The sequence below is a fragment of the Drosophila santomea genome, chromosome 3L, assembly GCF_016746245.2.
Source record: "Drosophila santomea strain STO CAGO 1482 chromosome 3L, Prin_Dsan_1.1, whole genome shotgun sequence".
In the NCBI taxonomy this organism is placed as follows: domain Eukaryota; kingdom Metazoa; phylum Arthropoda; class Insecta; order Diptera; family Drosophilidae; genus Drosophila; species Drosophila santomea.
The window spans coordinates 17,654,224-17,677,391 of record NC_053018.2 but is presented as its reverse complement, the minus strand read 5'-3'; the positions used below and the strand labels follow the sequence as shown (position 1 = coordinate 17,677,391).

General features: G+C 41.5%; 3 protein-coding genes across 3 annotated transcripts; 2 read left to right on the top strand and 1 right to left on the bottom strand.

Annotated features, from left to right (window-relative positions):
- The first annotated feature begins 602 nt into the window (after positions 1-602).
- Positions 603-8,062, top strand: LOC120447788 (fibrous sheath CABYR-binding protein). The gene is made up of 3 exons (XM_039629346.2): positions 603-690; positions 820-908; positions 7,292-8,062. The coding sequence occupies exons 1-3, from the start codon at positions 603-605 to the stop codon at positions 8,060-8,062; spliced, it is 948 nt and encodes a 315-aa protein (XP_039485280.2).
- A 5,825-nt stretch (positions 8,063-13,887) lies between these two features.
- Positions 13,888-22,611, bottom strand: LOC120448664 (multiple inositol polyphosphate phosphatase 1). Its single transcript, XM_039630799.1, has 6 exons — positions 22,467-22,611; positions 15,954-16,212; positions 15,326-15,562; positions 15,026-15,267; positions 14,827-14,899; positions 13,888-14,770 (listed from the first exon to the last, which is right to left on the bottom strand). Exons 2-6 carry the CDS (start codon positions 16,206-16,208, stop codon positions 14,174-14,176), a joined length of 1,404 nt encoding a protein of 467 aa, XP_039486733.1. The 5' UTR covers positions 16,209-16,212; positions 22,467-22,611; the 3' UTR covers positions 13,888-14,173.
- LOC120448665 (cytochrome b-c1 complex subunit 10) lies at positions 17,096-17,662 on the top strand. Its single transcript, XM_039630800.2, has 2 exons — positions 17,096-17,271; positions 17,409-17,662. Exons 1-2 carry the CDS (start codon positions 17,192-17,194, stop codon positions 17,548-17,550), a joined length of 222 nt encoding a protein of 73 aa, XP_039486734.1. The 5' UTR covers positions 17,096-17,191; the 3' UTR covers positions 17,551-17,662.
- Positions 22,612-23,168: the final 557 nt, after the last annotated feature.

Sequence of the window (23,168 nt, the reverse complement as noted above, 5' to 3'; positions counted from 1 at the left end):
AAAGCACGGATTCTAACCATACCATCTATCCATACCATCTCGCAGATATATTGAGCATCAAAAACATGCAAAGCTTACTTTTTACCACATCATATTGCAAACAGCCCACGAGCGGGGAAAAGTGGCATGTCAACAGCAAATTCTATTGCGCAAACATAGGAAATTGTACAAATATTGAACGGAAATATCCTGCGGCTTTGGGACTCCTCTATTGACACGTTGCGTGGCCAGGATGGCGAATTTTCCACTGGAAGTGGACAATTCGAGTTGGTGGCGTGGCTGTGTGAGTGGGATTGGGTGTGGGTGTGGGGGTGGGGGTGGGATGGATGTGTGGCATAATGAGTGGCAAGTGGAAAACTTTAATACCCTAGATTGTCAGCCCTTGTCCGCAGGATTTTCACTCCTTTGTCGGACCACAATAATGTCCTTGTCGCGCTTGTGTGTGTGCGTGTGTATCTGTGCTTTGTGTGCGAACGGTTTAAGTTGCACGTGTGCGTTAACGTCTTTTGCGGTTGACGCTTACAATTTTACGCCGAAACTAATTATATTAACTGGGCTCAAAGTGGCCGCGCGCTCGAACAGAATCAGTTTATGTAATGCATATGAGAGTGGGCCCAACATCCTCGTCCTTGGAACATCAACATCACCCACAACAACAGCAGCAGCAACAGCAGCAACAGGGCGAAATTGGTGTGTAATTTCCAATTAAGCTCAATTTACCGTGGTGGCCAAGGCTACAAAGTGCAGAATAGGAATGTGGCAAATTGCTGGAACAAGATAATCGGCAAGGACCATCAACTAACCTGTCCCCAATTCCAGGGACACCTTACATAAATAACAGCTCCACGTTGGATAACAAGGAAACAAGCAGTCAGCGGGGACTGCGGGGGGAAAGCACTTTGGGATTAGTGACTCGATATCATCCTTTTGGCGAAATTAAGAAATGGCTTTAAAACAACACAACACTAATTCCAATCTTATTGTACCAATTACTTACTCTTTTGATTGCCTGGCTAATGGTATTAGTTAATATTTCTTTAAAAAAAATTAAAAAATCATAAAACAGCGGAAGCTTACTTAACTTATTGAATGTTTTCCTTAACTCAAAGTGTTTGTTGCCTTTCTATTGCTGCAAACAGTTTTGTGCTACAAAACTGCAATTGATTTTCACGCAAATTTTAAATTGGGACAGTAAAGCTTCTTGAAGGGAAATCTTTCCAATATCACCCCACTTAGTTTTCCATCAATTTCCCTCCACCTGTAAAACTTTACCATTCAGAATCGCCTTTACCGCTTCAAATGGTCCGTAAGTCGCTGCCGAGCAACAGAAGTCAGAGGTTATGCCAACTAATTAAGTCGACAACTGATGACAGCAAATTTAATTGAAACGAATCTGCCGCTTAACAAGCTGCACAAACAAGGGAGCGAACACGAAGGACCTCGTCCTGACCAATATGTTTTCCATCCCATTGGCCATATCGAAGTCCGATTCTCGAAAGTAGAGAGTCGTTTAAACGACACGCCATTTGTTGCCGTGTTTTACCCTCGTTATATCAGCCGTAGTCGAACAATTATTCCATATTAAAATGTGCAGGATACAGAAGTAGAGTGAGAGTGAAAACAAATGGGCGAATAATTAAAAGTAAATTGAAATTGAAGTGCGTCGAACTGAGCTCAAATTGTCTGCTGCCCAGAAGACCTAATTAAAAAAATATAAATCCGGCCAGCTAAGCTCCCCTTGGAATTCCCCCACCATCCACCAGCATTAAAATTAACATTCGCAGCCAGGTTTCAATTGAAACAAAGTCATTATCCTGTCGGGCAGTCCGTGTGTGTGGAACGTCCTGTTCACTGAACTCGCCAGAATGCTGCAGCTGCAGTTTCCCCTAAATTGTTGACTTTAAAAGTGAAACGGAAAGCTCAAGCGGACATCTGGAGAAAACTACACAGTACACTTACTTCTGCACTAAGGATATTACATATTAACTATTTTCAATTGATGATTTCCAGGTGCAAAATATAATGAAAGGATATGTATATCCTAAGTCTTCACGGAAATAATAGTAGATTGTATTTAGTAGATAGTAGATTTCGATTTTCGATTTCTTTCGATTTTTTAAAGAACCCCCATATATATTTCATCTTAAATCTATAAACATACTCTTAATTTTGTTTGAGTGCACTTGGTCTACGGTTTTTGTTAAATTTTTAGGTGTAACATTCGTGTTGGGACGAAAACCTGAAATTTCCCAAACAAACAGTTCGACAAACAAACAAACCTGCGGAGGGCAATGCAAACAGAATCAAATTGTTGCTGTTTGTTGACCTATGTACTCCCCCATACACCATCTACATTTTGAAGGAGTCCCCCATCCCCGTCCCCATTGGACTGGATTCTTATTTGTTTCATTTTCATTTCTTTAGAACCAACTGCAGAATGAGGAGAGGAAGCCGATGGGAAACGCTTTTCGGTTGCAGGGCGTCTGGGGAAATTAACAAAGCCGCAGGTGCAGTGCCCTTCGCCCGAGTGTTTTCAGGACCTGTCCTTGGTTGAATCTTAATGAAATATGAACAGGGGAGACATCAAGCGTCAAGTCAACGAACTTGCCGCCAGGTTCTCCCGGATAAAATTACGCATACGCCACGTTGAACAGCGAAACAATAAATTCCCGTTTCTTAACCCTTTTTCGCCGCTCGCCCAGTTAATTATCACGAGCCAGTGCACAGCTAATTGGAGTTTAACCTTTCGGCCGCTGCGATACTTTTGGCATTTTTATTTATTTACCCTCGCTGGTGGAACAACAAAATAAGCCCCGAGGAATAGCCTCCGATGCTTCCGTTGCCTAAAATAGCTGCTGAAAGCGGACCATTTAGCCGCTTTTATCTAATTGCCAAAGCTTCGATTTCCATTTTGTCAACGTTTCGCACTGGTGGCTCGTCGGTTGCAAAAACATTTTCGTTGGCACGTCGTTTCTGGCTACATAAATTTAAATTGAATTTTAAAAATTCAGAAGCCAAAGAACACCTCCGAAACGTTGAATGCGTGGGTGTGCGGAATGCCTAATAAAAACGTTTGCTTTGCCATCGATTTTTTGCTCGTCGACTTCGCATTCCCGTCTCGAGTTTATAAATATTTATGCGTTTCCTTTTTCGGGGTTTTCCCGGCAACCCCTAACCAGAGTCTATGATGACTAGATGTGAAAACTATAAGTTAATGCGAGCTGAAAGGCACCAGGGACGCACCAGGCACCAGTGCGAGTGATTGATGAGCTCTTGCGGTCAAGTCATTTGCGAGTTTTGAGTTTTGAGCGCCAATCGAACAGCAATGAAGAAATATATGTCTTTTTAGAGTTATGAATGGTGCTGTTTAGATTTTTGGTCAAATGTATTATATATTGAAAGGAATCAATTTTAAAATAAGCTAAATTTTACTATATACAACTAGGCAGCGAAATTGGGAAAACAAAAGTTTTCCTTTGATTATTATCTCGAGATTGATATCTAAATTAAAGTATAAAACATTAAATTGTTTTATAAGAACAATAAGAAGTATTTAAAATTGTTTTTAAGAGTGCCCAAAAGTATGCTACGCCATTAGCAGTTTACTTTTTTTTTTTTTTTTTTTTTTTTATTAAGTGAAGAATCTGTACATCATAAATTGTATCTTAACATCACAGGAGAAATATTCTAGGGTAACCAAACACTATATACAAATTAGTGAAGTAGGAGCATATATGCATAGCAGTTTTACTGCTGTCAAATGTCTTGCAAAGCTTGCTTTGAGTCGTCTCAGAGGTCGAGCGGGATAAGACGTCTTGCAAGAAGGCTGCTATGACTCTGTAGTCTGTCACTGTATCGACTTGTGTTCTGCAATTTGTTCTCAACTGTGTAGAGATTGAGGTCTTATGAGTGTAGAGTTCCGTACGTACAGGGCAGTTGGTTATTGTCGCAGTGCTCGATTTTGCATCACCTGGATTCGTTTGTAATTTGATTTGGCTGCGATTCCCCAAATCTGGATCCCGTATAACCAGATCGGTAGGATTTCAGTTTACTGGAGACCAGTACTTGCTAATCTATAATTAAGCAACTTTAAGGGCTGAGCTGAAGTACGACCACTGATTGTTGGATTTATCATTAGATGAGCTTTTGAAGCTCAACAGATACTTACGCCCACGAATACGAATTTCCAGCTTTGGCAGCTCATCAATTTTTCAACAACTCTGACAGCCGCAAGCGACTTTCGGACACATCCATATACTCGTATAGTACATTCCAGTGGCTGTCAGTAGAGCAATTGAGACACATGTAACATCTAACTTGTGGAACCGTGGCTTAATTACCTGCCGCAAGCTATTGCCATTAACAACACATTTTTGGCCAACCCAATCGATGATTAGGGCAGAGGACATGGGCAATCGCAGGACCGAATTCAATTAAACTGTCACAACCCACAGAATGAGTGACTTGGATTTATAGTCCAATTAATTGAAGCAACGTCAACGCAAACGCAAATTAAATGATTGCGAATGCCTGTCCCCAGCGAAGAAGACGGAAGCTGGCTGGTTGGCTGGCAACATGCTGGCAAATTTGTTAACAAAAAGGATTTCCATGTTGAGATTTGCCGGCATCCACCAGCGCAACGGCGAAGAAAAGAAAGTAATTTAAATTTGTAAATCGATAGGCTTGACGGTCGACGAACCCTTTTTTCATGCCTGCTGTTCTCCCCGCTTTTTATACTTTTTACTTCCCATTTAAATTTTGTAAATATTTTAACTTTATAAATGCCTGGCGAGCGGTTGCCCACGGCGCCTAGAAGTCCCAGAATTTGCATAAACTAAAGACAAACTGGAGCCCGACTTCCACTCCTCTTGGCTGCCACTCAAGTTTCTCCTATTTTCGACTGGGGGCTGTCCTTTTCGTGTGCCTCAACAAACATTCTCAAGCTGGCTGCCGTGGGAGCCGCTGGCTGCTTTTCCAACCCCTTTTCCAACCTCTACTCCAACTCCTTCCCTTTTCCATCTCCTTGGCTTAAAGCGGGAATTTCCACTCAGGTGCCGGACCTTACAGCAGCTTTTACGACTAATGGTCGTTGAATCGGCGCTAGGCTCTGGTTTAAGGATGTCTATTCATAGAAAATATGTATCAAATAAAGTAAGATAGTAAAACACAAATCAGAATAAAGACTTCTTGAAATATTCGATATTTTTCTAAATTGTATATGCAAATTAAATAACTTAATGAATTCAATCTACATACAAATAGTTCTATAAAATATATTTAGCTAGAAACTATCATTAACATATCATAAAATATGCATGTAATCAAGAGAAAATATAAGCGAAGAACCCATTCCCTTCAACGATTTCTGCTTAAATTTTAGAGAGCTTTCAAGAGTTCCTCCTATCCATTGATATCATTGCCACCCCCAATTCAAAACCCTGAATGGTCCGTTTCATTGACCCAACATGCAAATTGACTGTGAAACAAACAGGCAAGAAGCAAGCAGCAGCAAATAGACAAAGTTTTATATATGCATAAAATCGCAATCAGAAGTCACAAACACACAGACTGGAATCAATGAGCCCCGAACAATTTATGGCTTAACATATCCTATATGCCATCTGCATGTTTCTGTGCTTATTTTTTCTTTTCTTGCCGCGTTTCGCTATAAATTATTTCCCCCGCATGGCAAGTAAAAAGGTGGCAGATACACCACCGCACTCATCCTGCAAACATAAAATATTACACATGAGTGGCTTTTATGCAAAGAAGCTGGGCGAAAAATGCGGCCGCCTCCGACACTTTAAACTTGGCTAAGCAACAAGTTGGGCTCCTTTTTACGGGTCGGCAGGAGAAGAATTATTGCGTTGCGGCGGAAACTTAAAGAGCCAGCGGAAATTGTTGCCGCCTTTTAGGCCGACAACCAGGGAATGATTTATGTGCCACATGCAACATGAGGGGGTGCTATATCCCACCGGGGAGTACAAATCTCCTACCACCGCCCTGCAACCTTATATACGATGGCACAGGGCTCTCTCGTTCATTAACAATTCATTAAATGCCACCAGAAAAATTAAACGCAAGGCTAAACAGGGCAAATTTATCCTCAGCAGACAGGACACCGAAGTTAGCTTTCATATGTGGTTAATAAATGTGGGCAAATCCTCGAAAAGGTACTCTGAACAGAATCGAAAAATTCGATGTATATATAATGTATACACTGGTATAAGTTGGGTAAGACATCACAATATCCATTATGTATTGTTATTTATAACAAACAATAAATTGGTAAATTAGTATTGCTAAATAGATGATTGATTGATGCATTTGTGATAGAGAAGTAACTCTTAATAAATAAAAGAAATAAAGAGTGTTCATGAGTTTATCAGTTTTATCCACATAAAGACCGCAATTGAATTTGTAAAATGTAATACGCGCAATTATGCTTATGCCTATTAAATGACCCTCGGTGTTTAGTTAACAAACGCAAATACATGCGGGAACATAAAATCAATAAATAATTTCCGCAACAAGTTCTGATGACAATTTCATTGGCTGTGACAGTCGGCTTGCCTGGGCCTATTTTTCGTGTAATACGCATTATAATTATGTTAATTATTCACGAGCACCCAATTAGCTGTGAGAAAAACGGTCAGAATATGATATGATATGAAAATAGAATAGAACCACTTTTGAGGGCCCTCAAAGAGTACTTCCGCACAATTTGGCAGGCCTGCGAATTAACACCTCAAAAATATATTCAGAGCTGGCAGAAAAAACGTTATGAAAATAATTGAAATAAAAGTGTGCAGCCTAAAGGTCAAGCCGTCGATCGAGGTCCAAAACCTGGACCACTTGACATTGTCCAAAGCAAAACTGAGGCAAGACGAAGCCCCTAAGAAGAGCACTCCACTTTGAAGTGGCTCCATTTGTTACTGGCCTTTTTGTTTTTGGTTTCTCTAATTATGGTCGGACTCGCTTTTGGCTATATATTGAGCAGCTGGCCATTAGCAAATCATCAATCAGCTCAGGCAACTTTCAATTGCAAGACGCAAATCGTAAACCCGAAAAGGCAAACTTGAAAAATGGTAAGTCCTCTTGGATTTGAGTTTGCTGCAAAGGATTATTAAAGGCGAAAAATCAATCAAATAAATTGATATAAATTCCACTTCAAAATGCGGAATTTTCAAATCATTTAAGCCAAAAAACATTCACAAAATCAATGCTTAACCAAAACAGTACTTGTTTGGTGCAAAATAAAACATACTTATACTTCTTATATAATTTGCAGAAAATCTTCTCGCTTAGTGGTGTCCTTACCCTCTCCGCCGTGGCCAGCGTGGCTCTAGGTGCCCCCCAATTGGAGTCTCGCTTCCGCCGCGATGTCTCCGAACTGGTGAATCCCGCTGCCGTGGAATACCTGCCTCCTTCGGTCACCGAGGCTGTCCTCCTGAACGCTGAGCCCGTCGAGGCTGAGGCTGAGGCTCAGGACGATCCTGCTGCCCTGGAAGCCGATCCGGAGGGCACTGTCCTGGGTGATAATGGCTACGAGTACCGCACGGTGCGCCGTCTGAAGCTGCGCCATCGCAACCGTCGTGATGTGTCGCATTTGCAGCCAGCCAGGCAGTACCTGCCACCCAGCAACTCCTACCTGCCACCTACCCAGGAGGCGGCTGCTGACCCCGAGGCTCCGGCTGCAGCTCCACCTGCCGATGACACCGAGGAGGTGGTGTCCGCCGCCGAGCCCAAGGTGAACCGGGAGTACCTGCCGCCCACCGAAGCTGCTCCAGCGGCCGAGGAAACCACCGAGGCGGCTGCACCCGAGGAGCCAGCCGATGTCCGTGTGGTGGATGTGCCCACCGTTTCCGGTCAACTGCTCCAGGATGGCTACCACTACCAGCAGCCGGCCGAGATGCCCGCCGAGCTGAGGGAGGCCGCTCCCGAGTATCTGCCTCCGGTGGGAGGCGAGGAGGTCATCGTGGAGGGTCCTGCAGGAGGTGAGAGTGCTGTTCTGGGCAGCGATGGCTACCAGTACCGTGCCATCAGGCGTTACAGATTTTAAATTTCTCAATTTGCCAGCGATTTGCTCGCGTTTTGTTCCACCTTTTAATTGTTGTTCATGTTTTTTAATTGGTCTAAATAAAATATAATTTTTGAGCAGTACGCTGAAATGTTTTTAATGCATTTGCATAGTTCTTAGCATAGAAACTGAAGTTCAACAGGGGTAAAAAGTTATAAATTCCTTGAAAATGTAGTTTCACCTGATTGAATAATATTTATGCACATTAATTGCGCAGTGAAGCAGAAGGCAATGCGATAAAAGGATCAACAAAAAATAGATAAGTGTGGTAATATATCCGCAACATATTTTCGCTTTCCCTTTTTAAAATTTGCTATCTTCACCTCATTGAAATATGCACATTTTTGGTTAATAAAGTAAACCTTAAACTTTATTCATGACAGCATAAGTCAAGTAAATCTACATTAAGCAATTGGCCGATTGCACAATAAATCCCCAGCAAGGATTTGATTGAGGGATTCCCAGAATATTTCCAAGGCCTTATGTATTTATATAATTAAAGTCAACAGGCTTATGGACTACATGACTACATACATACCTGTGGCAAATACAAACAAAGCATTACGTATACGCCCTGAGTGGGTTTGAGCTGCGCAGTCAGTTGGCTTACGTTGTACATTTCAGCCTTGTTTAGTGTCAATAAAAGGGCTTTTATATGTGAGTCGCCAATTAGCTGAATTTATGCCCAACTGGCATTGCTGGCAGCTGCTCCCCTTTGAAGCCCCTCGATATGAAAATCGTTGAAGGATTTTATATAAATGCTCGCCCCGCATCCTGCCACGCCCACTGATTCCGCCTCTGGGTTGCCATGGACGCCTTTGGATCTTAATTAATGCACTTGCGCGTTAACTCAACTCAATGGAAATGGAGGAGGGAGCAGGGAGTGGGTTCCGGAACATGTTCCACAAGAGGAGCAGCATTAAGTGCTCACTCAAGATAAATTACTTTGACGGAAAAGCGCAGATAATGACCAGCTCGTCATTTTTACACACTCACTCTTCATTGGCCAATTTCTGCTGGCGTTCGCACCCGGATCCTCTTCTCCATTCTTCGCTTTTAAATTATGAAATCAATTGTGCGAAATTCAATTAAAATCATTGCACTTTTCGCTGCACAGGCAGCAGGGCAGGCGTATCGAAACCGAAGTAATCTCAATTACATTCCAACATCTGTCCAAATATGATAAGGCCGTACCATCATTTTCCGCATGTTTATTTTAGGTCCAAAAAGCCCCGGGGGAATCGCAACCGAAGGGATTGGACAGAGCTGCCTGTGACAGCCCGCTTATTGCATATTAAATTGGGAGGACAGCGGCACAAATCAGGATTCAGGCATCAGGAATTCGGAATCTGCCAACAGAAGCAACAAGCCGAGCAACAAGCGGCTACATTCGTTTTGAGTGCCCGCCCGGAAGGACATTTGTGTTTGCGCAAAGGAACAACAAACCATGAAGTGGGGACAAGCAGGACACGTGGAGTGGGCACTTCTGGGCGTTTGAGTTAAAGTGACGCCGGTGATGGGAAATGCTGCTTAGCAAAAAGGCAAACATATTTGCAAAATCGATTTGCTTAAACAATTTTTCGAATGACAGTTAATATATTATTTGATGGAACCAGCAGGAACTCCATCTTCTATTACTGTGATCCTTATTTACCTTTTGCTATATTTATGCCAACCGCTTAGCTGCCATTGTGAGAATCGCATAGAAAGGCGCTCCATAAGATTTGTATTTCTGTTTGGACAAGAGTATTAACTTAATGGACAATGTAAGTAGAATTTAAATCGTTGTCTTTGTAATTCATAACATAGCTTTCTATATGTTACACAGGTTAAATGATTTTTTAATTTTTTAACATTTTTAAGATTTAAAAATTAAGAAATTATATATGAAGCTAAATTAATCCATCACAATTGATAAGTATCATCCATCGAGCTCCAGAGGAATATCTTAAATAAATCAAATTGCCTCGGGAAGTCAATTTCGTTGGCAAAAAGCCGGCGCTGCAAGTGACAGTCTCGCCCTGTGAAACGTTATTAAAAATTATTATGCATATTTATAAATTTAATTTGTGCATTACAGCGCTTTCTGACAGATAACACGGAGTATGTTCGGCTGGCGGAAGGGCAGGAATCACTGCAGGCCATCCGAGTTGAGCTCGTAAATGGCAGCAGATATTCATTCCACTACAGGCTGCGTATGCAGCAGAATATTCCATTTTGATGTCCTTCCCTTTCCCTTTCCCTTGCTCATTCTCTCTTTTTCCCTGAGGTGCACATTTCATACACGCTTTGTCTTCCGAGCGGCGAGCATAAAAAACAAAGGATGCCAGGATACGAGATACTTTCACACAGACGGTCGCCTGTCAAGTGCCGCGTTTAACGGTCCTCGAGGTGGCATCCTTAACCGAAGGATGTGACTTTTGCAGGAGGTCCTTTTCCCCCTTTCCTTTCCCGGTGATGCACAGCGGTGGGATGTTCGGTTTCGGGGAACCACTTTCGTCCTTAATCAATGTCCCCCGCTAATTGAGTGCTAAAAATAAATATAAATTCAAATGAAATGTCTGCCGCTTCATCTTTTTGTAGCCTGCCAAATTTATGAGCCCAATTTGCTCACGTTTTAATATTAATTGTGTATAATTTCAGGGGGACTAGAAGGCAGTGTACGTAAGGCAACGCAGAATTGAAAACATACACATTACATTAAATATATATGCATTTAATTTCCAAACATTTTTTCAAATATCCACAATAATATATTAATCCCCTTATAAAAATAAAGGAAATCCCTTTATTATTAAGTAATAACTTGTAGAATCGCATAGAACGGCGCTGAAATGGGGAGATAACTTTTGTTTTCCAACGATACTTTTTATTCCGATTACTAGTCACAATTTAGAACCCGCCAAGCGCAAAGCAGCTTTTCCCATTTCCTATCCTTGCACAACATTTGATCCGGGTTAATCCTTGCTGTCCACGGCAGGATCCCAACTACTTTCGGTCCGACCCGAGGCCCAAACTTCCATCAGCAATTCGTTAATGGTCACTCATTTGTGTGTCAGTGAGCTATGAATAAGCAATTCGAGTTCTGCTCCGCCCGTTCGCAGCTGGAGATGAAAGTTTTGTGGCCTCAGGTCGGAATCTGACCAGCAGCAACAGGCAGCTCGACTCGTGTGAGTTTGGTTCCGAAGGACCCAAAATGGCTTCTACACACCGCCGTATACGTGTGTAGGTGGGTGGGTGTGTTACCCGAGGAGTGGGAGCCGGATATCCAGGCCAGAAGCTTTGAAGTGCGTCAGGTAATTGGTTAATTATTAGGCCTTGTTTGCTACTACGACTATCGCCAGGAGGCACTCTGCTCAGCAGCTCGGCAGCAATAAAATGCCCAGATAAAATTTAATGGGTGGTTTTCGCATTGGATTACACAACCGGTCAACAGGCAGTTATGAACACCACATATTCTCATAACTTGTAAGGACTTTCCTGCTGGGCTAACTTCAAATATACCAAATTTCAAGTCCTTGGACAGGCTTGGGTAATCCATTCCCTACTGCAGGTACCTTGATTTTTATGTGACGTCTGGAATTTGTAAGTCTAAGCCAAACATATATAAATAAAATAATGAAAGATAAATAATTTTACTTTTTCCTTTTGAAAATACAACTAAAGAATATGAAATGAGGGTAAGCGTATTTAAGCCTCGGCTTTGTGCACTTCTCTGCCATGATTTTTGCTGCACTCACAAGTGAAGCTCAACTGCGGGAACAATTCCCAAATTAGAACAAAGTCAGCACTGCTGGTAATCATTTTTCACTGCAACTTTTCATTTTTCATTTTCCACACACGCACTGGACGCCCACACACCTGTGAGTGTGTGTGTGTGTGTGTGTCTTGCTCTTGACTCCTACGTTGGAATATTAATAGCTTGACCACAAAAATTCTTGTAAGTTTCGCTTGGATTTTGTCCAGCTGGTGGCGAGAGTCCATTTTGGTTATCAAACCAATTTTCTTCTTTGTTGGCTCTACCTTTTGCAGTTTTTGTTTGCTTTGGTCATTTTAATTAAGTCAAAGTGTTTGCTTACACACAAAAACTGTATGAAAAACGAAAAGTATAAACATGCCGGGGTAAATATTTTTGTTTGGAAAATACTCCTCGCTTATGCACTCATCTCGATGCAATCTGAACTTTCGCTACCGTTTTATATCTTCCTCTCATTTGTCAGACGGATTTATTATTATTTAATAATTATGCCGTACGAATGAATACTTAATGAGTGGGAAAATGGGGTGACCTTTAAATATGATATGCAATTACTTATCCTCTGCTTGTTACAATATTTCAGTGGAATTTTATGAGTTTAATATCATAGATTTTTCCAAGAATATTCAGTAATAAATATAAAAACCTTTGTTCTTATTTGTTTGGGAAAACCAACTAATATTTAGAAAAAAACTTTAATACGTTTGAAAAACTTTGCGCTTTTCTTTCTAAGAACCCTATTACTTATGGATCAACTAGTCTTTAAAGAAAATTTTTTAGTATTTTCGAGAAGTTATTAAACTAATGAAAAGTAGTCACTTAGACAAATCCTCGGGTGGCTATAAACCAAGAAATTCGATGGAGTTGGAGAAGCATAAGTGCCAAAAGAACACGTACACAGCCCCGTTCCTCAGGTGAATCACAAGGACACTCAACTAGCTGGGGCAGACAGTCGGCGAGGATTTTGGCAGGACCTCAATGGTGGGCGGGGTAAAAAGCCGTCAGTTGGGCTGCCGTGACAACGCCCAAATGGCCAATAGGTAGTAGGGCGAAGGCGTACGAGTGAGAGAAATAAAAAACGCATATTGCGTAAATTTCGATGTCAAAGGCGGAGCCAGGTCACAAAGTCGGTTTTTGGATTCGGATTCGCTGGTAGGCAGGACCACGGAAATCGGGGGCCAAATAGAGGAGCTGGAGAGCCAGGTGCGTGTGCGGTACTTATGAGTGGCACTTTGTCTGGCCTAATACCCATCATTAGAGCATTTAACAGGAAACACGTGACGCTGCATAGCAGCCAACCTGCCCCTTCCCTTCCATTATCCTCCTCATGTCTCTCTGGAAAATCTAAAACAGTGGAAAAGTGAGGGGGGATGGCACTTTAAACAGGGCCTACGGTTTTTGCACCCGAAAAGGATTTGTCAAAGATGACTTTTGAAGGGGGAAATCGGGCATTGGAGGGCAGGATGATCCTTTAGGCTAGAAACAGTGGTCGTAGGTGGAGCACCCATTGTGCCCAGAAAATGTAATTAAATTCGAATTTCTTCCAAGTAGTAAGCCAAGTATTAAGGGGATAAGCGACTTGTAAGTACCACGACTTACAGCAGGTTAGTATTTTATCCGATGTTGTATTACATTTATTACTAACCTAATCCCAAATTGGCTTTGATACATCTAAGCCTCTTTTAAAAATAAGACAAAGCCCCTATTTCTCTTTATTTGTTAGAAATCAACAAATAAACGAGGTGGTAAATTTCTGGAAGAGCTGCTTAAACCAAGAAAATTATACATAACCAGTACAAACTAACCAATGTGTTTATTTAAAGAAGTGAATTTTTAAATTAACACCTTGATACATTAAAATCTGTAATAAACTGACAAGCAGTTTTATTAAATTTCAAACACTGTTGATAATTTATTTTTAATAATCCCACTGTACTGCTGGAAGCGCCATCTAGCGCTCGCTTTTAACTTCACATGAATTCTACATGAATTATACATTATACATGAAGTAGTTTCCTTGGCGCCAAATAAGCAAAAGTTCAAAACGCAATCACATTTTAAGGACTCATTTATTCAGTTAATATAAAGCTATTTCTGACTGCAGCGCCATCAACGTTCATTAAGCGTATAGAAAAATCGTTAATTTGAATATTTCTGTATCTGGGAGTGTGTTTTGGTGTAGTGTGACTTTTCGACTGAGTGAAGAATTGTGCTGTTGCTGGATTAAAAGTAAAAAATCTAAATCGAAAAATACTTGACTGACATCCGCCGCGAGGCGTCCCTCCATTTGGTACGAAATTTGTACATTACGAGTTAAAAACTATTCTAATTGAAAGTTAGTGCATTAAGTAGACCAGCACGGCGGCGAGCGTGGTGGACAGAAGCCCGGTAACTCCGGATCCCAGCGATGGAGCACCTCCCGCCCGGCAGTAGTATTCCCCGCAGTCCGCGTCCGCAATGGTCTTGTACTTCTCGAGGACATCGGACCACTTGCACAGACCCACACTGCACCAGTCCAGCTGCACGGCCTGCTGGTTGAGGAAGAAGACCACCTTCTCGCGATCCAAGTCCGCCGGACAGTCGTACTTCACCGCCACGAAATTCGAGGCAAACGGATCGATCAGGCTGCTCTTCCAACGACGGCTCGTCAAACTATCGTAGTTGTCCGCCCTCAACTTGATATCGTCCTTCTGGATTCCCAGCGCAGTAATCAGGGTCAGGAGGCCCGTCGAGTGGCCAAAGTGAGCCACCACATGGGGCGACACCGGATTGCTAAGGTGCGTGAGCAGGTCCTGCACCAGTCGGCAGTTGAGATGCGCGTTTTCCGGGAATCCATACCCCGATCCGTAGTAGTACTTTAGATCCTCCAGGTACTCAAAGACCGTGACTTGTTCGGGCAGGAAGGCGCCGCACCAGACGCTGTTGCGATCCACCTGTAATTTGCAGTTGACCAATTAACTTCTCTACGAGTTCCTCGGAAAACACTCACATTCCACGCCTGCTCATAGCGGCACATGTCGTACATCAGCTTGATGTCCGCTTCCTCCAGGGTGTAAAGGAAACTGGGTACGAAAAAGGGCATTATTAGGATCGATTCTACTTGTTAACACTTTAAAGTATTCGTAAGGATCTTTGTAAAGATAGACAATTACCCAGGAATCATATTGCGTTTCAACTTAAAAACTTACCCCAAGCGAGTGGAGATATCTACCAAGGTGTCGTTGTACAGCTTAGACTGATGAAACTTGTAGTACTCAGAGCCCTCATCCTTATAGTTCACATTCTTGAAGGATGAGCAATAGTCATAAGGACGCAGCAGCAGGTCCTGCTTGGGAATCTCGACGGGATGAGCGTCGTTTTGGGAACCGAAGAGACCCTCGGCGAAAGCCTTGAAACTTTCTGTGGTGCGCTGGGTGTCCGTGTGACGGAACTGGTGGGATATAGTTGCAATAAGTATACATTCAGTATGTGAGCGTTCTGGAACTCACCTGGTAATAGGTATCGTTATAAGTGGGGGGCAGCACACTGGGGTAGTAGCGCTGGTACAGCTTGGCCGTGCCCCTGAGATCCTCGTAACCCTGGGCGGTCAGATACTCCTCCATGTCAGGCGTTATGCTGCTGTTCCACTTCCACAGCTTGATGGCAATCAAGTCCGTCTGGCACAGGGCATCCGTTTCGGGCTTGGTCCTGGCCACTTGGTAGTTCTTTATGATGAGATCGCGCAGCTATAAATGATTTTTTATAAATATTTCATTGAGCTACTTTATCGAATTTACAAAATCAAATAAAGCCCATTTGGTTTTGAATGGCAGTTACTTGTGCTGCCAACAAATGATATGTTTGTAAAAATTACAACGTCGTAAACTTTATACAGCCATAGCTCATATTTGTCGGCAATAAAGCGTTTCCTAAATGGGCAGCTTGGCTATTTATGACTTATCGTTTTGAGCCAAGTTGCCAAGTTGAAGCTTGTAATTTGCTGAATAAATTAATAGGTTTCACTTTCGCGATAAAAAGCACACACGCACTCAGAAAAATGCAAGGGCTAAAACTAGAGCCTTGACAAAAAGTAAAAGTATGGTCTTTATTTTAGCAAACCCTAGCTGTGGAACTTACCTCGGCCACCCTGGTGGCCTGGTTGATCATGCTCTTCTTGGGCAGCCGTGTGCCGTGCCTGTGGAAGATCCACATCTTCTGGGGCTGGCAGCCGGGCACCAGGTACTGCTTGTCGATGTCCGTGCCCTTGACGATCTGGTAGGCGGTCTTGGAGGAGAACTGGCGGGTCTGGAGGCGGGAGGTGTCCTTGCTGAAGCAGTAGTCATCTTGGGCGATGGCCACCAGTGGCAGCAGTAGCAAAATCAGCAGGCGCATAGCTCTGGGGAAATTCAGACGTAAATGGAGGATAGAGTCAGCTGGGAGGCGGCAAAAGGGTTGCGCAAACATTTAACGGGCCCAGCCTTTGCTTGGGCGCATATCCTTGAACTGTCGTCCTGTCCACTGGCTGCCTGACTGTGGCTGCCCTAATGGACACAACGAGTGTCATATGTGAAGGCCTGCTGGAAGCCACCCACCTCAGACAGCGGAAAGGTGTGGCATTTAAATTGCTTCGCTGGCGTCTGGCAAGGAACTTGGCAAGACAATCTGGGAGGGGCCACAGAATCGAATCGAATGGAAATCCAGTCGGAGTTCGGAAGAAATGCCAGCACACACGCACCCACACTGGGAATAATATACCACTCTAATCTAAAGTATCTAGTACAATACAACACACATTACACAATTTAATTCAAGATGTATTTAAGAATTTGTACTCCATCACCAATCCTTAAGGATTTTGCAACTTTATAAAATCGTATTTATAGTTTCTCTTATATTTTCCAAGATATGAATCTTCCTCATTTTTCTGAGTGCAGCGACACGCCGCCAAGAACTAACCTAACTCTGGCCCTGAAAATTAGGCTAATGATTCTCGCTTGGCCCTGCTAACAAATTGCTGCAGTTCTAGTCCTCCACGTGGCTGGCTTTAGTCATCAGCCGAAGTCCATCAACCGAACTCCAACCCCTGTCTCCACCTTCACACTCCTTTTCCAATTAGGTCAGGCCAACAAGTTGGGATTGCTCATAGATTGCTCATAAAAGATTGTAATGTGTCAATTTAGTGCCCGCATCCGACATTGATTAATCAATCCCTTTTGCAGGGAATGTCGATGGGTATACAATAGCTCATTAGCGTCTTGTAATTCAAACTGACTTTGGAGATAGTTATAATATGAGTTTTGATTGACAAGCTGGCCCCACGATATACTTCTAAAATTCGATATCAAGCAAAGTACTTTCAGAATCTAAAAATCACAATGAGTTTAAAGAAAAGAGCGTGTGGCCTATGGTGCAGGCACAAACCTACGGAAAACCAGAAAGCATTGGCCTTAGCCTTGTAAGTGTGCCGCTAAAGGAGAAGTACAGTACGCACCAAAGGACGAATGATACCCAGAGTTGCATTCTGAGCAGAGTTGCCAGCCTGACTTAAGAAGCTCATACAGTATTGTTATTCATTTTTTCTCATGTCCACAGCGCACCATCAGCTGCCACCTTTGGGCTGGCTGCAGCATTGGCTGTTGTTTATTATACCGATTGGAAAGTAATTGCCAGATGGATTCCCCTATACAATACCAAGTTTCCAAAGCCCGAAGACCCAAAGAAAAAAAATAAATAGGAAATGAACGCTGCAGCATCACTTATTTTTAGTCTCTATGGTTGAACAAAATCGTACTGTCGAAGATCGTGCATTTTGGGGAAAATTATTCAAATAAACGGTTTTACTGGTATTCAATGTTTTCTATGTATTTTCGGTGTCTTTTGCGGTTTAATGTTGCTTATATTTTGGAAATGCATTTGGTGGAACACGCGTCCAAACAAAATAAATGCTCTGCCAGTCAAAACACAAGTCGAAAGAACAACAAATAATTGTTGCCGCAGCACCAGAAATAGATGATCCAAAAACCACCCGAAAAGCCCCTTAATCCAAAAAACTACATCTTCGAAAGAAATTTGGGGTTTTTTGTGTTTACGGTTTCGACCCCATCGATCGCTGGTAAATGCAGTTGGGCAACCTGTTGCACTGATGGTATGGTAAATAAATAAATATGATGGATATGAGATGCTGGTGCACAGAAAAAAATTATGCTTATTGAATATTAACAATATTAAAATTTCAGTATATACATACATATATACAAATATTTAAATAGCAAGACAACAAATTTTGCTTTATCTTTTTTCCCGAGCATAATATTCGTAATATATTTTGTTTATTTTCGAACCTATCCTACCAACGCCATAAAATTTCTCTCTGTGCAGCTGTGACGTCAGTGGCATAGCATTGACAGCTGCAATTAGCTTGTGAAATTTCCAATTACATATTCCATGTGCGGAAGGCCAAAAAGCGATCTGACACACGCATCTAATTTTGCTGCCTCCAGTGCCATCTATGCATTTTCAAGTGCAAATAATTGCCTCACATTCCCATCGCATCCAGCGGATTGGTTGCACTTTTCTAGCGCTACAGATACTTCAGATATTTCCCGATATTTCAGACGATCTGCTATCTGAGACCCCCTCCTTGGGCACTCCCCTAATCAATTGAATGCCCCTCCTTTGTTTGCATTTGCAACCCATGCCATCGCATCGGCATTTTTCTAGTTTTGTGTTTTCTCAATGCGAAATTAAAATTCCAATTTGGCTGCCATCTCGTGTTTACTTAGCTGGCTTTTATGAACTGGGCGGGCAAATTGCTGCCAACCCCCTTCGTTTGTAAAACAGATTCGCCAACTCGGAAAACTAATTTGATCTGTGAGTTATATTTAATATATTGTATATTCGCTTAATGTTCTCTATAGAAGTGTTCGTGACATTCGGCTAATTTGCCTATTGTGTACATATAGGGAATCGCCTCATTATACACGGGCCATATTGCGATCATATTGAATGTGGCATATTAATAAGGAAAAAGTGGACTGTCTATCGAATAGGGTTTTTAAATTGAATAACAAATTGGATTTTCATCATTATTGTTAGTGAATATTAGTTTTTTTGTAATATACTTTTGTTTAAGTGTAGTCTTTGCCTCTCAATAAATTTGTAGTTCTTATATTTCTAGAGATCTGCCCTCGTGCTGGTTTCATTTGTGAATTTATTTTTTTTAGAGCATAGAGCATAAATCAAAACAGAAATATATTTGGCTGCCGTTTTTTGCTGTTTCCACTTTGCCTAATTTATAGACGTGTTTTTCTCTAATTTTTCTTTTGGTCAGTCTGCAGCACAAGTCATTGTCAGTTACTCAAAATTCTATTCATCATTCCACCAATTGATTTTTCCAGCACACACTGATCGATCTGGGATCGTTGAACCCTTACGGGGAAATTGAATAATTTCGATTACGAAACATTTCGGAGATGTGGGGCAGTGAATGCGCAGATACTTGCATCAATTGCTGGCCAAGTTAATTGATCACACACGCAAACAGCTGGCGAGAGCTTTTCGCGCTGTTCGCTAGCGGTTTTCACAGCTCCCCGCGAATATAGTCGCCCAAAAAGAGGATTGCAAAGAAGTGTAGAATGCTAAAATCAAAGATGCGCAACTACTGTGCATATTAATTAGCGAATGTGTGCGAATGGCGAATGCCAGGTCGACCAGACCAATTATCGTAATGATGCTCAAGCGCAATTCACTTAAAATCCCCGACACGTCCCCTTCCAATGGCGCATATATCATATAAAGCGAGATATTACACAGTCCTCTCGTATATGCATATAATATGTTGGTACTTATGGACAGTCTTGGGCGACCGGAACATCCATGTTCCGAGCATAACATAAAAAACATTTAAACATTGGGACGTCGATACGTTGGGACATTGGGCCATATACCATCGGAAGACAAGGCCACCATCTAGTTAATATGCAGACGTCGAATTCCTCCGGGAAAGCGGCGTTTGGAACGCCGGATAATAGTTCTTGGACTGCCTTTAGGAATCTGTAATTAAATGCGATAGCCGAAAATTGGCTGGGCACATTAAGTACTTAATTTATCACCCAGGGCCCCAAGGCGACCTTCCCCATTACAATACCGATGGATCTGTGGGATCTCCGGTCTGGGGTGTGTGTTTGTTTGGTTGGAAAATATTTTAAAATATGCCGCCTGCTTGACCTCAGCGTGACAAGTGGGAAGTGAGGAGGGGAACGCTGCTTGGAATTTTGAAAGAGTTTCCAAAAGTATTTTCGGGGATAGTTCTTTGGCAGGCGGAATATCTGACGTCGGCCGCATTTTAAATGGCGTCTTTCCCAATGATATACATGCTCACTAATGCCCATTCAAAATCGAGTGCCGACTATTTTCGATGGCAAACAAGGAAGCCAAAGGAATATAATGGAAAGTGTTTCGGTTAAGGTTAAGTGAGCAATGGCGAATGCCAAAATGATTTTGGCACCGTTTCAAGAGTGAGCAACTTTTGACAAATTCTGCAATTTATTTGAGGCGAGTGTGGCGATCGTGAGAATTTTCCTCTCTTTGGGTTTCTAAGTGTAAAAGTGGATAATTAAAGTCAAGCACTTGAACTTATTTACACTGTGTAATCGAGATATGTACCTTATACATTTTTGAGAAGTTTTGTAAACTAAAGATTGTGCAATTTAAAAGGACTAGAACGGGAGAAACACAATTTAAATCAATATATCGAAACTTTCAAGAGCAAACAAACAATATGAAAATAAAATCACCGGATATCGTTAAAAAAAAAAAAAGATAAACACATGCCTGAAATAAAATTGGACTAAATTTCTTAAGCCCATTAAAAATATGGTTCTTTGTCTGGGATTAAAATAGCTTGCGAGCATTAAAGTGATTTAATGAAATGAAAATGAAAGATTTTGGGTACATTTTAATCTTTAACAGTTTTTGTCAATTTTATATTGTTATTGCAATGTTTATAACGAGATAATGAAAGAACTCCCGTTTGTAAAAATAAATATATTTGCTTGTATTTCTTTACATTACATTTCAAAGAATACATTATTTACCTCTTCAATAGGGCCAAACAATTGCTTACAACTTGTGCAACTTGGCCAAAACGATTTGTCGGAGGGCAGATGAATAAACAGTGCTATGGAAACGAGCGACCAAATTTTCCAAGAGCAAAGTGATCGCAGCAGAGGAAAACGTAAAAGAGGAAAAACAAGTTCGAGTCGTTGGCCTAAAACCGGTTTTCTCGGCCTCTCTTTTGGCCAAATGTTTGTTTGTTTGTTTTTTCATAGGTAGTTGGCCCACATAATGGGCCGGGACTCACCCACGCCGCTCAGGTAGCAAAATGACAAGTATTGAAGCCGTCGACATATTCAAGCAGCAAAAACTCCCGGGAATTCCGAATATTTTCCAGGGCTGAGCCCCAGAAAATCCAGATTCGTATGTGAGTTAAAACAAATTAAATATTTAATGTGTCCCCGCGGTCCTTGGAAGCGGGAGTGGGGGAGCAGAGCATGGCGTGTCCAAGTAGTCGCGTGCCCACGGGGCCACTCATAAATCTGGTAATCCCCCCGAGAATTTCGGCATCACGAAGTTGACCGACAAGACACTTGTTCCAACTATTTGTTTGCGTAATTTGCCTATCTTAAAGTGCACGAACTCAGATTAATCTCCCTGCGCCGGAGACTTAATTATTTTAAGCGCGTTATTAAAACGCGTGCAAAACGCACTCGGCTCATTTGAGTCACTCAGGTGATGCAAACGGCTGCCAGCGGCTAATTTGATTGCTCGACCAACGAAACGCGACTTGGCCACGAAGTGTGGCAAAAAAAAAGATTTGATTTCAGCCTAGAACGTTGAACCCATCATAGGGTTAGCTGCACTGCAAGAAATTATAAAATGCAGAAAAAGTATTTGTGGCTTCTTTCTTACATTTTTAGGAGAGAAAAAGTTGTTGTAACCAAACAAGTAAATATGAGTAGAAAAATCTTGTAGCTGCACAAACTAAGACTTCTACTCTAAATTAAAATCAAATTAAAATATCTACAAAGACATATTTTTCCCAGTTTTTTTCGGCCCTTTGGCGAATTAAAAATAAAGTCTCACGAACTAAGAAACAAGCAAAACCAAAGTCGTTCCCAAAACTGATTAATGTAGACACCTCAAGTTTCCAGCCGTTTTCATTCATATGCAAAACGCCGAATGGTAACAATTTAATACTATATTATTTCGCTGAGCTCATCACGAAATCGAACGAAAAAACAACAGAAATACGTTATTTGTTTAGCCGTTTGTTATACAACAATTATACGTAGATGACCGTCGAACAGGTTCCCCAAGCGAAATCTAGAAATTTGTGACTGCGAATTACAAAAATAAACAGAAACCGCAGGTGCAACTGGGAAATATCTAATATTGATAGATGGAGTGCAGTCTAATGGATCAATTAAGTGCTATGTAATTGCCGCTGCCAAAATGATCGCGCGAATTTCTTGGCGCAAATTATGTGAATTTCGTTCTGCATAGACGACAGTTAATGCCTCATAAATTGTGCTCATGACATTATACCATAATTTAAAATTAGCGTTATTCTTAATGCGCTCACACACACACCTATTTGGTAATTTAAATGCACTTGGTAAACAATTAAAGTTGGGCAGTTTTTTCCTTAACCGTTTTTTCAAGCGACTTATCCGCTCACGACGTCGCGACGCGAACGCTCGAAATGAAACTGATGAAAACGCGCCCAAATCGCCTCCAAGTTGCCTCTTTTCCACACGCTGCTCTCTGCTTTGCTCTGAGAAAAGGAAATTACGCGATAAGAGATTACAATTTATAAACAATTTGCGCAGGTGGGGAACAGGAACCTCAGGTGAGATGAAGATTAGAACCAACGATAACTGAAATTATACTTAAGTAAAAAGGCCTCAACTACGATAATTAAGGACAACTGAGATCAGAGACCTAAATAATATAATATAATCTCACTTTGTATATATAGCAACATATTCTTAATGTCTACAAATATTAAAGTCTACATACATATATGAAAAATATTAGGAAATCTGAGTTACTTTAAGTATTTTATACTCATAATATTTATAAAGATCATGTTTAACAACCCTATAATAATTCTAGGTTTTTATTCCATCATTTTATATTCATCTATTCATTTTTATATTATAAATCAATATCTATATATCTGAATAACCAGAAGTAACACAAACTATGTAACATGTATATAATCTCAGTTAAACTGATTAAGGGCATAACTCGCTAAATGCGATTTTCTGCGTTATCGTTATTCCAAAACAG